Source organism: Caretta caretta, chromosome 10 (genome assembly GCF_965140235.1).
Source record: "Caretta caretta isolate rCarCar2 chromosome 10, rCarCar1.hap1, whole genome shotgun sequence".
NCBI lineage: Eukaryota > Metazoa > Chordata > Testudines > Cheloniidae > Caretta > Caretta caretta.
The window spans coordinates 69,363,669-69,377,189 of record NC_134215.1 but is presented as its reverse complement, the minus strand read 5'-3'; the positions used below and the strand labels follow the sequence as shown (position 1 = coordinate 69,377,189).

At 43.4% G+C, this 13,521-nt stretch overlaps 1 protein-coding gene across 6 annotated transcripts in view; it reads right to left on the bottom strand.

The window, feature by feature from the left end:
* CTXND1 (cortexin domain containing 1) overlaps positions 1-13,521 on the bottom strand; it is a 42,727-nt gene that overhangs the window by 5,027 nt on the left and 24,179 nt on the right. For 2 of the 6 annotated variants that reach the window (XM_048867760.2, XM_075133159.1), the window contains exons 3-5: positions 11,447-11,618; positions 5,035-5,111; positions 646-4,179 (exon numbers count right to left, since the gene is read on the bottom strand). In XM_048867760.2, the coding sequence (XP_048723717.2) occupies positions 3,946-4,134 (189 nt within the window). In that variant the 5' untranslated portion in view covers positions 4,135-4,179; positions 5,035-5,111; positions 11,447-11,618 and the 3' untranslated portion in view covers positions 646-3,945. Of the gene's footprint in view, positions 1-645; positions 4,180-5,034; positions 5,112-11,446; positions 11,619-13,521 lie in introns of those variants that run through there. The other 4 variants (XR_012670285.1, XM_075133162.1, XM_075133161.1 and 1 more) reach the window with 4 other exon arrangements.

Genomic DNA, 13,521 nt, shown 5'->3' with positions numbered 1-13,521 from the left:
TGCACCAGGACAGGCACATACATGCAACTGGCCACTTGTTAGTGCAGACACAGTGATTACGTGGGCGAGCTACATGCACAAAGGTGGATTTTGTAGGAGCAGCGAGAACAACTGTGCTCCAGTTCACCCCAGCTTTGAAAATCTGGCCCACAAAATTTTCCCCCATAATTCCACCATGGGGACACCTCTCTTCGGGCTAGATTGCCACAGCCCTTACTCACATACACAGGGGCTAAAAGGGAATTGGTTCCCTCTGACTCCCCTGGCTTGGCCCTGCTCAGATTGTGACTCCAGAGTGGTGAGGAGAGCACTGGCTACTTGTCTGACACACTGGGCTGTCAGTAAGCTGGAAAAGAAGGATGGAGACAGTGGGAGGCGCTCCCATTTGCCAGCCATAGTAGCTGTGGGCATGAAGCTGCTCTATGAAAAGGAGTGAAGCAACTTACTCTTCTCTTGGACAAAAGAGGCAGGGAATTGTGACTGAGTCTCTGCTCTACTTGCCACCTCTTACTCTGGGTAGAGGATAAAGTTACAATCTAGTCCTTTACAGTCCAATGAACAATTCAGATAGTAGAGACCAGCAGAATGGATTGTGAAGACCAGGAGAGAACCAAGATGGCCTTACTTTTAAAAAACAAGAACAAGTTCTGTGTTGAGGCCATTTATTGTATTAGATAAACACATTCACTACAAGATGAGTAGGTTTGCTGATTGTAAGTAGAGAATAATTATTTAAAATAAAACGAAGTAGCCGAGGCACTTGTTACATGCAGTTTAAATTATTATCTATGCTCAATGCTGCAGCTGTTTCTAACACAAAACTTCTATTGACTTCAAGGAAAGTTATGTGACGTTGGGATTGCAGGATCAGGATTATGTGTGCATTAGAATAATGTGTGCTGATTAAAAGACAGGTGAGAAATTGCCAAGTTGACACTCAGAAGGCAAGAAATAAGGAGTGTTTTTGCTTTTGACACAGAAGTTAGCATTCCCTTTTACAGATAGCCCCAAAGAAACCTGGGGGTTATGCGAGTGAGGTGGCAGCAGACTGGGATGCATAGAAATCAGGTCATGTTTGCATGATCAGTGAAGAAATGAAATAGCTGTGTGTAGATATGAACTTCAAATGGAAAGGTCTTAGATGACTGGGTAGATGCTTATGGAAAGCCTAAGCATGAGGATTTCGCCTTTTACCAACAGAAGGATGAATCAGGGAGGTTACAGCTGAAACAGAAATGCATTATTAGTAGAAAATAGACATATCCATAGATAGCGTCCCTTGTGTTGAATTCCTAAACAGCAGCTCTAAGGTGGTTACGTGTTTTGCTGGATTGGGGTTCTGTTTGTGACCCTATGGTAAGCCAAAGTATCATGGGTGCAGATAAACATTCACCAGAGTGTTCACACTGAAAATGGCTATCACAAGCCTCATTTGCACTGTCGATTGGCTGAGCAGTTAGGCGTGCAGATAACTCGCGAACAAAAAAGTGACTCTTGCCAATCAAGAGACTGATTCTGTTCCCCTTACTCTTGTTGGACTCTGTAAGTAGTCCCAGTAAACTCAGTGTAAGATACTAGTCAACGTGACTACGGGTGACAAAATTGAGCCACCCTGTCAGGGAGCAGAAGCAATACCATGTGACCGAGGCAATAACTCATATAGTGTAAAGAGATACTCGTAGTGCCCCAGCCAGGAACAAAATAGACAGCAATTTGTTTGCACACACTATGTTGAATAACGTTCACATTGTAAAAATCCACAACTGGCCAACAGAAACAAGAGCTAAACTTGTCAGCTAAATTACTGGCAATGGGTAATTCAACCAGGTCAGGTAGCTGGGAAGAGAGCTGCACTATCCAGGTAGATCCTAGCATCTATAGTAAACTCCTTTCTCCCAAATGAACACCAGAAATGAACAGAGGGTGAAATTCATCCCAATGCAGAAGTTCTGCACAATACTTTCCACACACCTCTTAGAGCCAGATTTGGATGCCCTTAGTCATGTGGAATAGCATCTTACTCCACAAAGAATCCTTCTGAAACCAACAGGATGATTAATTGAGCAAGGTGCTAACAACCAGGAGTAAGAACAGCAGAATCTGGTCCTTAAGGCAGGGGCTAAATGGTGAAGAGCATCTTATGGGGTTCCTCTGAAATGGGGGAATTTAACCTACCCTATAATGAATCTCAACCAATCCCTTTATTCCAACTTCACAAATAATTACAATAAATTAATACTTTGTACCTATATGCAGTGCTTCTTATTTATGGATCTCCAAGTGCTTTTCTGATATTGATTAAGCTTCAGAGCTCAGTGGGAGGCAGGCAGATATTATGGTGGCTCAGTTTACAGATGAGTAAAGTGAGGCACAGAGAAATGAAGTGACTTGCCTGGTCATGTAGCATGTCTGTGACAGAGCTGAGACTAGAAACCAAGGAACCCTGATTCCTACTTCCTTGCTCCAACCATTGGATACCCCCCTTCCTATACAATGCACCCTACAACATGGAGGCAACCTTATCAAAGAAAGGCTCCTGGCAGCATGGTCACGGAGTTGGGAATATAGGGGGCAAATACCTCCCTCTGTGTGTGAGTAGCTGGATACCTCCAGGTTTGGTGGAAACTGGTTCTTCACGGATGCACCCATGACTGCTCTAGTTGAGACCTAGCATCTGCAGGACGACTCCTGTAGGGTAAACTCCTTATTACTCCAGTAGTTCCTTGGACTCCCTTGAACAAAACCTGTAGTCACTGCAGGAAAGCAGCTGTGGGTGAATTTTTGCAATAGAGACAGGATTGAAAGTCTTCAGGGAATACAGAACCTAGGATTTATTTTTGAAGGGAATTCCTTTCCCTCCAAACCTCAAAACTGCACAATATAATCTGGGAGCTCTTTGAATCCCTTTCTCCTCCTTATCTGCAATAATTAGTGAATGGTTAACGGGGGAAATTGGGCAGATATTTATATTACAATTTTGTGAAAAGTTCTTCTATTAAAAGTACTTAATTTTGCCATGGCAGAATGCACGTTATAATTTGTTGCTAAATACTCTTCTTTCTTACTGACCAGTAGAAAAATATAACCCCATCTTATCTAGAGTAGCTAGTTCTGAGATATGTCTCTTCTTCTCTTGCCTTTGCTCCTTTAATCTTGTGCAACCCAGATGGGTAGCAGCAAGGCTGACTCTTAACAACTGTAAATAAAAAGATGGGAGCAATTGTACAGCTGATCATTTGAAAATTGTCACAAGTTTTGTGTATTTCATAATCGTGACCCTTGGAAGTACATTTCTAAAATACTGTAGGGGAAGTGTGTGCCTAGAACTCAGTTGGCCAAGAATAAGTTTGTGCACATCTCTCTACTCCACCGTATATACCTTTTTAGGACTTACATTCCCTGACATCCCAGGGGCAGAAATTCCCAGGAGACCTTGGTGGCATTTTACATAGTCTTAGACTATGCACACCTATAAGGTCTGGCATTTTCATAGCCTTAAGAACCGCACAAAAATAACTGACAAACATATTGTAAGCAACCCATTGTCAAAGAAAGATCAAATGCCCTTATTGCTTTTCCAAGTACTGATAGCTACCCATCCCCTTATTTATTGGAAACAACACAGACAATATTCCTTAAGGAAGAAGAATGCCAGATTGAGGTTTATATTAGAAGCTTTAAGGGAGTCTTATTGCCTAGAAAGCTTTTGTGCTATTCAAGTTACATCGTAATTTCTCTTGTTAATATGTGAAGGTTATAACAGAAATAGGCTGTACCATCAGATAGGGACACAATGATGTCTACAACCTGCTATGCAAGAAAATGTAACCAATATGCTGTCAGACTTATTTGCACCACTCTGTATTTTGGTTTAATATACATTCACCTTCTCTGAATGAAAAGGTCTTCCAGATTGTGCTGTGAAAGCTTCTCGCAGTGTCCCTTTCAGTCATCCAGGTGCTGCTCCTCCCATGTGGAAGTTGGGATGGCGCTGTAAGGGTCCATGATGACTTTTGCACAGCGAATAATCATGACGATCAAGAAAAGGCAAAGGAAGACAAAACATGCTAATGTTAGTCCTTTGTCCACATCAACATATGCAGGCTCTGGTGTTGGCGCCTCCATTGTTTGCATCTCTCCTCATCCGGGTTTGTGCTTACTGCTACCATCATCATACACCTGCAAAACAATCATGCCGTCAAACAGCAGGACAGTTGATATGCATCATGAAGCATGGGGAAAATAGCATTTTGTTGTCAATGGCAAAACTCCCATTGACTTCAATGGGCAGGATTGCATTCTGGTGGGTAAGAAAGGCTGGAAATGTTATGGGTCAGCCGGCAAAGAGGGATATAGAACCCAGGTCTGGCTCTTCTGCGGCGATGCCCATGTTTGTTAAATTATCTCATTACTGTTTGCTCCTGAGAGGCTAATAAAGAGTGGCTGGTTTTATTTTTTTTTTTAACCAGGAAAACAGTGTTAAAGGGGCACCATCAACTTGAAATCTAATCCATTGTTTGCTGTTAAAAAAAAAATCAAATTACCCCACCTGTCCCTACAGTCTCTTGTTTTTAAAATAGTTTACTTTTCACTGTTACTCTGTAAAAGACCCAGATAACTGTTAGGGAAACTGTCTATAGTCAAAGTGCTATCACTCACGCAAAGCAAACAAAGGGAAAAATAGTAAAAAAAACAAACTTTTTTCCTATACATTTCTCTTTCAGCTGCAGCAATTTTAGGAGTTACTGGCAATAATGGCAGTATTGCCAGTTAATGCTTTCCAGGGGGGCAGTGTGACTTTTAAACTCACGGTGCATCAACAACCGCACTGCTCAGAAATGTGTGACTAGCGCAGGGTTGACGCACTATATCATCTAAGAGACTCTCAACCCCCATTATCCAAATTTGTGAGTAAAGTGGGCTTGAGTACAGAACAGTGTTTGCTGGCCAGTTGCCATAGCTTGCAAATTCTTTAGCTCTTAACGCAATTGATATATATTGGAGCCCTAAAGGAGGGAAACTGATTCGACTTACAGAATGAGCAGTGGGAGAGATTTCCCTTGACATCCACCCTTGGTCAGGCTGGTGGATGAAGGAGGTGAGGGCGTCTGCTGGAAAAGAACAAGAATACAGATTCGGTCTTTAAACATCTTCTGCAACTTTGGAACTAGTCATCTATTAGCCCTAAACAGTTCCTTATTGTTCAATAACATTCAAAAACACTTCAACTGGGGGAAAGAAACTGGAGCTAGAATAAGCGTGGTGGTTTGGGTGGGAACCAGGCACTAATGCAGTGGAATATGCCTACAGACAGGTTCTGCCTACATTGGAAAGTTTTACTGCCGAAAGTTCTCCCAGAATACTCCTGCCAACACAGGTATTTTGGCAGAGTGCATTCACATTTGGCTGCTATTAAAAAAGAAAGTGCAAGGTGCTAGCTGCTTTGGGTGCAAGGTGCAGGTCAGAGAAGGTGTATTCAAAGCAGTCTTCCGTATTGTTCATTGGCTCTGAAATGAAAGGGACATGGTTGCCTGGAGCTCTTCATACTGACAGCATCTTTATAGCAATGATCCCCTGAGAGGTCTGTACAGAGTGGTGGGGAAGGTGCCCTACTCTGGCAGGAGAAATGTCTGAGCAAAGATCACATTCTACTTGAGTGAAAAGTTCAGTGAAATTGTCCCAGAGGGCCAGAAAGCTGTGTGGGCACAGATAAATGGGCACTTCCACAAGTGGCAGAGGGCCCCTATGACTGCCAGATAGCACTGTGAGCCAGTCCAAGCCAGCTCCCCACCAGTTAACCACACACTGTTTCTACCACTTTCCTGCATCTAATCACAGCCTGCAGGTAACGTGTTCTGGTCTTGAACACCTGAAAACAATCCGTTTACAAAGCATTTTCTACAAAATCATGTAGCTTGAATTGTCACTTATTGGTTTGCATTGAGCTTACAATCAATGCAATCGGGTTTTTTTTTAGTTTTTCTATGGAGTGCATATGATTTGGTTACCCACAAGCATTGCAGGAAGAAGTGTGTACTTTGAATGGAAGCAAAAGTACTGGCAAAAGGTTTGCATGTTACTGTCAGTTCATCCTCTTAAAATAAACCAGCTACTTTAAAACAGAATTCCTTTGTTCCTTGCAGAGTCCACTGCCATTTTAAGAGGGGGAGAGGAAAAAGGGAGGAGACTGAAGTTTCAGGAGCTCTGAAGAAAGTATGTTGTGCATTACTGGGGGGGGGGAAGGGGCGGACAGGAAATTACACCTACCTCAGGCCCCTTCCCCAGTGTTGAGTTCTCTCTTTGGGTTCAGTTGGGTCTCCAAGGGCCCCTGGTTCTTGGTTGGGCCTGCATATTCCACATCCCTCTCCTCATTCAGCTTCTCCTCAGCCTGCAGGTCCAGGGTGCAATCCCGACTCAGTGTGGCACCGAACTCTTTATAATAGCGGTAGCTGTTGGGAGCAGTGCCAGACTTTCTGTTGTCCTCCTTTGCTCCTGGTAAACCTGCCACAGCTTCTTCCCCTTTGCCCACCGTTGGTTCTTGTCCCTGTTGTAACCCAGCGTCTGCATCTTCTTTGCAATGTCAACAGCTAGATCTTTGTTCCTGTGGGAAGTCCACAGCTGTGCCTGGGCAGCGCCTTTCCCCGAGAGGCGGCAGCATACGATTCAGCTGGAGCCATGCTTGCTCAGCTGTGGTTGTAAAGGTGGCAGGCGGGGAAAGAGGTATTTCCAGAACATGCTTTACGGGGGGGCAGATTTCAGTCACTGTGACCCCGGGGCAGCAGAGTTAAAAACTTTGACCAGAGAGGTCACTGCTGCAGGAACTGTTGCATTGTGGGTTTGTTGCTGGAGGACTGTATTTGTCCATTCAGGTACTGCTGTGTCCACACAGGCATCCTGCCAGTAGAATCATACCGTCTGAAGACTGGTTTAATTTTACCAGCAAAATTTCAGGCTTTTGTTCGCAGGACTCAGATCTGAGTGTGGATGCAGGGAAGCCTGTGGTGAGACCAGTAACATTTTACTGGTAAAACTTTCTAATGTAGACTAAGCCACGGTGAAATGTTCTGAGCTATGGAGCCTTATCACCTTCACGCTCCAAAAATCTGGTGTAGGACAGTAATTCTAGAACTGTGCTATTCAGACTTTCCAAGGCAGTACTAGTGGTGGTAGAGGATAGCTGAGCCTCGCTCTGCTCTTGAGCTAACATCCAAAGGCATCAGAATTGAGAGCATTTGAATTGGGACTAAGAGCCCAATTCAGGAGAGCACTTAAGCTCAAGTTGACAACCCTTGGACTTCAAGCAGGTAAAGTTAAGAGCTGACCTGAATGGGGAAGCTGTCTGGAATCGGAGGTTTAAGTGACCAGCTAGCTTGGACTTGATTTTTCTCTCCAATGTTGTTATCCTGTTACAGATTCCCACATATGGATTCTCAGCTAGGGCTGGTGGGAAATTATCCATTGAAACTGTTTTTTGACAGAAAATTGTTTTTTGACTAAATGGAACTTCTCATGAAAAGTATTAACATTACACAGAAAATGTTGATATTTTATAAAAGACACATTCTATCTAAAAGGGTGTTGTGGTGTCTCATGGGAGTTATAGTTCGCATGCCTTATGCTCCTGTTCTCCTCCATGGGCTGGGCTCTCTGTCTGAACTACATCTCCAGCCATGCACCATGTCTAGATGCACCCCCTCTGCTCCCCACAGGGGCAGCAAGTGGTGTATCATGGGAGAGGTAGTGGAGCCAGAGTGCTACATCCACAGAGAAGAATGTGAGCATAAGGTACCTGAAATACAACTCCCATGAGGACCCATGGTGCCAGTTTTAATTGCATTTTTTCTGATTTGGGCTGAAATATTTTACCCTGCATTTTCTGCAGGGAACACCCAACTCCCTCCACCCCCAGCTATTTTCCCACCAGTTCTATTCTCAATGTCATAAATGAGTTCTGCATGGATCACATAATCACATGGCTCCCTTCCCTCTGCTCTCCGCATTAATTCATCCCTACACAACAGATGGTCCTCTGATTTGCCTGATCCTTAGTGACTTATGTCTCAGATCAGTCAAAGGAAGTGCTTCAGACCTTAGTCCTTGGAGGAATGGCCCAGCATTGCAAGTCACCCTGCTAACCCATGGCTTGACCAATTACCCACATTATTCCAGCCATTCACACTGCCAAAAGGGAAAAATCCTCTTGTAAATCCAGCCATACAGGAGTGTGCCTGTCTGCTGTTTGTGCTCATCTGAATGACATGATGGATTAGTTAGCAGAAGGTATTTGACAGTGTTGTGCACTGCTGGTTTCTGGAGTTGCTGGGGCATTACAGAAAACTGGCAGTGTAGAAACTGCATTATTACTACCAAGGATCCAAACAACACAAAGGGATTGGCTAAGGCAGCCTGATGTCACCAACCTGTTTCTCCTCCCCGTAAGGGTGCTAAACAACTCTCAGGACCAGGCCCTAAATTGCCATTGGAATCAGGCAGGAGACAGACAGTAGTGTGAATGAAAGGCGTTATCAACAAGACAGCACCATTACATAGCTGCTGTACAAGGACAGTTGATTGATTTCTTCATCTAGTAACACCCAGTAAATACCCCTTCTGAACACCATCCCCATGTATTTAACTAAGAGATTGCTGCCATAATCATCGTGTGATGGCCACCATAATCAGAGGGGAAGTGACCCAAATGGGGCCAATGACAGTAAACAGCTAAAGGATCCAGATACCACAGGAACAGCCCCCGCCCTTACATAAAAACACTCTGCATCTGAACAGAACAGAAGGGTTAACTCAGCAATATGACATAAAATGTACATTGGAGCTGAGTACAATTGCAAATAGTGGCAGGTGTGAGACCAGGGCATGAAATACTCAGTGACGCTGATGTTGTCAAGTGATGATGAGCAAGATTTGTGCCATGGTTCTCAAGCATGAAAAGCTGCTAAATATTCATGTGATCAAGACTAAACAGTACAAGCAGCATATGCAATACTTGTGGTGGGGGAATCCACAAGTATTGCTAATTATTGAGTAACGAACACACAGACCAGTACCATTCACTCTCCTAATGGCTGGATTATCTCTGCCTATTTTGGTTATTATTATAGCAGGTATTGTGACAAGACAGCCATCCATTTCTACTGGAAGTTCTACGACCCCGTGCAATGCTATCACTGAAGGTCTAATGCTTGTACTCCAGGAGGTATGGGGGAAATGAGAAAATTATTTTAGGATTGGGGGGGAAGGGGTTTGAGAATTAAGGAGCACATTATACCCTTATCCCACATGTGATATGTCCCTAAGACCTGATGCAAGTAGAGCAATAAGTTAATGAAGTATCTATTTTAGGACATGGCAAAATTCAGATGAAGTTAAGAGATGAGCAGAAGTAATCCAAATATCCTGCAGAGATGAAAAGACAAACTGCAGAGATATCAAAGGACAGGGTATATTTTCATATAGCACTTCAGTATAATGGACAGTGATAGTTATGGTAAGAATTGCTATTAAGGTGGAAATTTGAATGTGCAATAAAGACTACAGATCACAATTTTGAACCTGAGTCTTCAGTTGTTGCTATGCTTAAAAAGAGGTAACTCACAGACTTGGTTGCACACTTTAAATATAGCCCCTGATTTACATTTTCAGTGTTCCTGGGATCGGGTGTTCACGCCGCACTTCACCTGAAAGGGTTAAAATAGGTTAATTAGCCCCTTCCCAACTAATAGGCTGCACCTGTAGGAGAATCAGGCTGACTAGGTGAGCCCTAATAGAAGATGAAGTTCAGATGAGCCCATGCAGGCTGGGCTTCTAGAAAGCCAGCAAGGGGATGCAGGGGATGTTCTGTAGTCACTCCCTAGGAGAGCATGTGACTCTGTCCAGAACCTGAGTGGAGTGAACTAGCCACAGGGAGCTGGAGAAGAAGAGTAGGAAGGAGCATAGGGAAATAATAACAGAGTCTGGGAGTGAGCAGATTGTGGCTGCTGAACAGAGGGTCCCTGTGTTGGAACCCAGAGTAGTGGGCAGGCCTGAGTCTTCTTATCTGCCATGGAGAAAAGTGGCACTAGTCTTCAACTATAGGATAGCCTAGAAAGGTAACTGTACAGTTGATCCAGCGATCCTTTGGTACCCTGGGGAGAAGACACACAATGACCTGGCTGGAGCAGTAAGCCATGAAGAGGGAGCAGCTGAGGCATCAAGAAGGAGCACCCTGAGTTGCAGAAGAGAAGTTGCAGGGCTTGTGAATGAGCAGCAGAAGGGGGTATCGGATGTGGAAAGAGCTAATCCCCAGAATAGCCATGAGGAGGTGCCCTGGTGGTAAGTGAACCCTGTTGCAGTTGTCAGTTCTCACAATGTTACCACTAGTCTCATGATATTTGGAGCTTTATTTTTTTTTTAATTTTTTTTTTTTTAAACACACCAGCCCTTGAAATCCTCTGACTGTTGGAATTCCAGCTTCCCTTTTAAAAAAAAAAAGGCTTCTAGACCTCGGAGTTGCAGAGAAAAGCTTGAAAACGTGACCTGAATGCATCTTAAAGGTACGAAAACCAGAAGGCAAATTAAAAAAAAAAACAAAACACCCAACTTTTTTGAAGTTTCCTGCTGTTCTGCCAGTCTCAGGAGTTATGGGGCCTGACTAATGATTAGTGATTTCTTTTGGATTAGCAATACTGTTGCAGGATCAGGGTCTTAATAAGCTCATTTGTTCTACCATCTCTCACTTGCCTGTTTTCTATTGCTGATGAACTCTCTAGTCCATAAAATCAGTCTTGTCTCCTACTGTTCCTTAGCAGGAAACTAAGCTTTACATGACTGTTTTATGTTTTTTATTTCTCTTTTATCAGTTAATAGATTTATTCTATAATACAAACATGGAAAAATCAAAGTCTCATGACCAATGTATTTCACTGACTCCACTGGTCAAAGCATTCAGCAGACAGCTACGTTCATTGAAATCCTAAAAATGATACAAGTGTTCAGTTTTCTGAATTCCGCTCCCTTGGCTGAGCTCTGTGCTGATGTGGAAACATCAGACTTATCATTGCTACTATTGGTATCCTGCTGCTGCCCCTGCTTTTTCCTATTTGAATCAGACTGCCAACTTACAATACACAGTAACTACCATCTTCTATATCATTGCCTGGGGAAGGGGAAGAGAAGTGGCATCAGCCCTTCCATTTAGGCCCCAATTCAGCAAAGCACTTCAGCCCATGTTTAAATACCGTTTAAGCATATGCTCGACTGCTTTTCTGAATTGGGGCTTAATAACCATTGCAGGTATCAGACAGGATCTGCAGCAACAGACTCCTTGACTATGTACAGGATTAACTGAGACTTTAGTCTAAACGTGTTTTCTGGCTCCTTCATGTGGGTCAACTCATGTCCAAAGTGAAACTCCCCATAATTATGTTGTAGTAAAATGGCAGACATGTACCCAAACTCACTGTGAGCTTCCCTGGGGCCACGTTTGATGCCAATCCAAAGACTATGGCTAGTGTACTGATCCACGAGAGGAGGTCTGCTTGATTAGGGTAGACTTCACAGGATGTGCTCTCAATTACAGCAGCAAAATGGATGTGGGTGTGAACTATGCCAGCTAAGAGAACCTAGGGCAAGAAAAGGACAGAACAAAACTTAATAAAAAAAAAAAGCCTAATGAAAACTCAGCAGTGTCCTAATTCATGAACATCTGAATACCTTAAAAACTAGAAGATAAGAGAATAACTAGAGGGAATAGATCAACTTCAAAGTGTTTTGGTATACAAATGTAAACACCATAGTGTAGTATACAACTAACCTAGAGTAAAATTAATAGCTTCTAAACAGCTGAATTTTTAAAGATAGCCTTGATTGAGGGCTTCAGTGATGAATGGGGCTTGGTGTGGCTCATTGCACTAGGGTGACTTTCAACCCCAGAGAATATAACTCTCCAGTTTCAAAAGAGAACACACCATAGGCTGAGAGTAACAGTTAATGTGATTTGGGAATACAGAAATGTACAAACTTGGATTGGTTCAAATTTGGGGCTCGTCATGGTTTTGTGCACTTGTGACAATCTGCTTCTTGCTTTCCCTCTCTTCCAGGGGGACGATCCTTGTACAAGCCCTATATATGATAGACTACTTTCCCCAGCATGTAGGACTGGGGGGAGAATGTCCCACCCACTAACTGCTACATGCATGGAAAGGGATGTAGCAGCCCCATGGAGGCTGTTCTTTCTTTTCTCTACACTGTTCCCTGTGCTGGCTACCCATACTGCAGGTGATACAGGGATACCTTATGGGCCCCAGTCTGGCTCTCTGAAATCTGTCAGGCAAACTCAATGATATTGAGATTAGCCCTTTCCAGCGGACAGTATAGAAATAGAACGGGTGTTAGACAATCAGATTGGTGGATGTCTGGCTATAATTTAGGGATACAGCCAATCGGCTAACAGTGGGCACACATGGGTAAGAGGGGGCTAGGGGAGGGAAATCAGTAAAACAGTCTGCACATCTATGAAACACTAGCCTTTGAATTGCAGTAAATGACTATACCTAGTCAGTCATTGTCTGACTGTTTGGCTGAAAACACTGAACAAATGAAAGGGAAATCCAGAAAACAAATAACTTCCTTATGAATCAAATTCCATGAATTCCAATGGAACTCCTCACCCCATACAATAAGATCTGTGCTCCGTTAACTGCTCTCAAACCCGAGGATAAATGAGCTTTGCAAACAGGTCCCCAGCTTTGACCAGGCTGGGGCCCTGTCTGTTATGCCAGGAGTTGGAGAGCAGCCCTGAATTGGGAGGGCACAGCTCTTGCCTGTTGCAGCCTGCGGGTGGGAAGGTGATGGTGGCTTCAGGCTGCAAGTTCTGTGCAGTACCTTTTCAAGGTGCAACACAATAAGCCGTTGTCACACTGCTGCATCAGGCAAAATAAGGAGTCACAGAAATCATCTGGTCAAACGAAATCAATGTCAGAGTATGGCTCTAGGAGCAAGATATTGGGAGCAATGCTGACTTACACCAGGTGAGAATCTGGCCAAAGCTGCTTAGTTTTGCTTTTATTTTCATTGAAGGCAAGATATTCCCCAGCTTGCTCTTCCTTAGAGGACTGCCACAATTGAGATGGCATTTTTTGTATAATGACCTAATGTCTTACAGACAAGCGCACAGAGGAAACAGTATTAATGAAATTTCTCTATCAGCTTTTAAACAGCCTCACCCCCACAGTGCAGCGAGAGTTGCATCTGGACAATGCTCATTCTCATCCAGGCAAGAAAAATTAATCATTTGAAATAAGTGCTGCTTGAGGCCTAATAAAGTTGATATGGTAACGACCTACCCCAGTAAGAATGCATTACAGGTGGATTGCATAAACATTAACAGTGCCTACTGTGGTTAATTAGTGTTTTCATAGAAATCTAAACATGAATTTCCATCTTGTTGGCAGCTGGAAGCACTGCGTGTGTGAGATTTATCAACACCCAATGAGCTGTTATGGGTTTCTTTCAGCTGTTTTATTT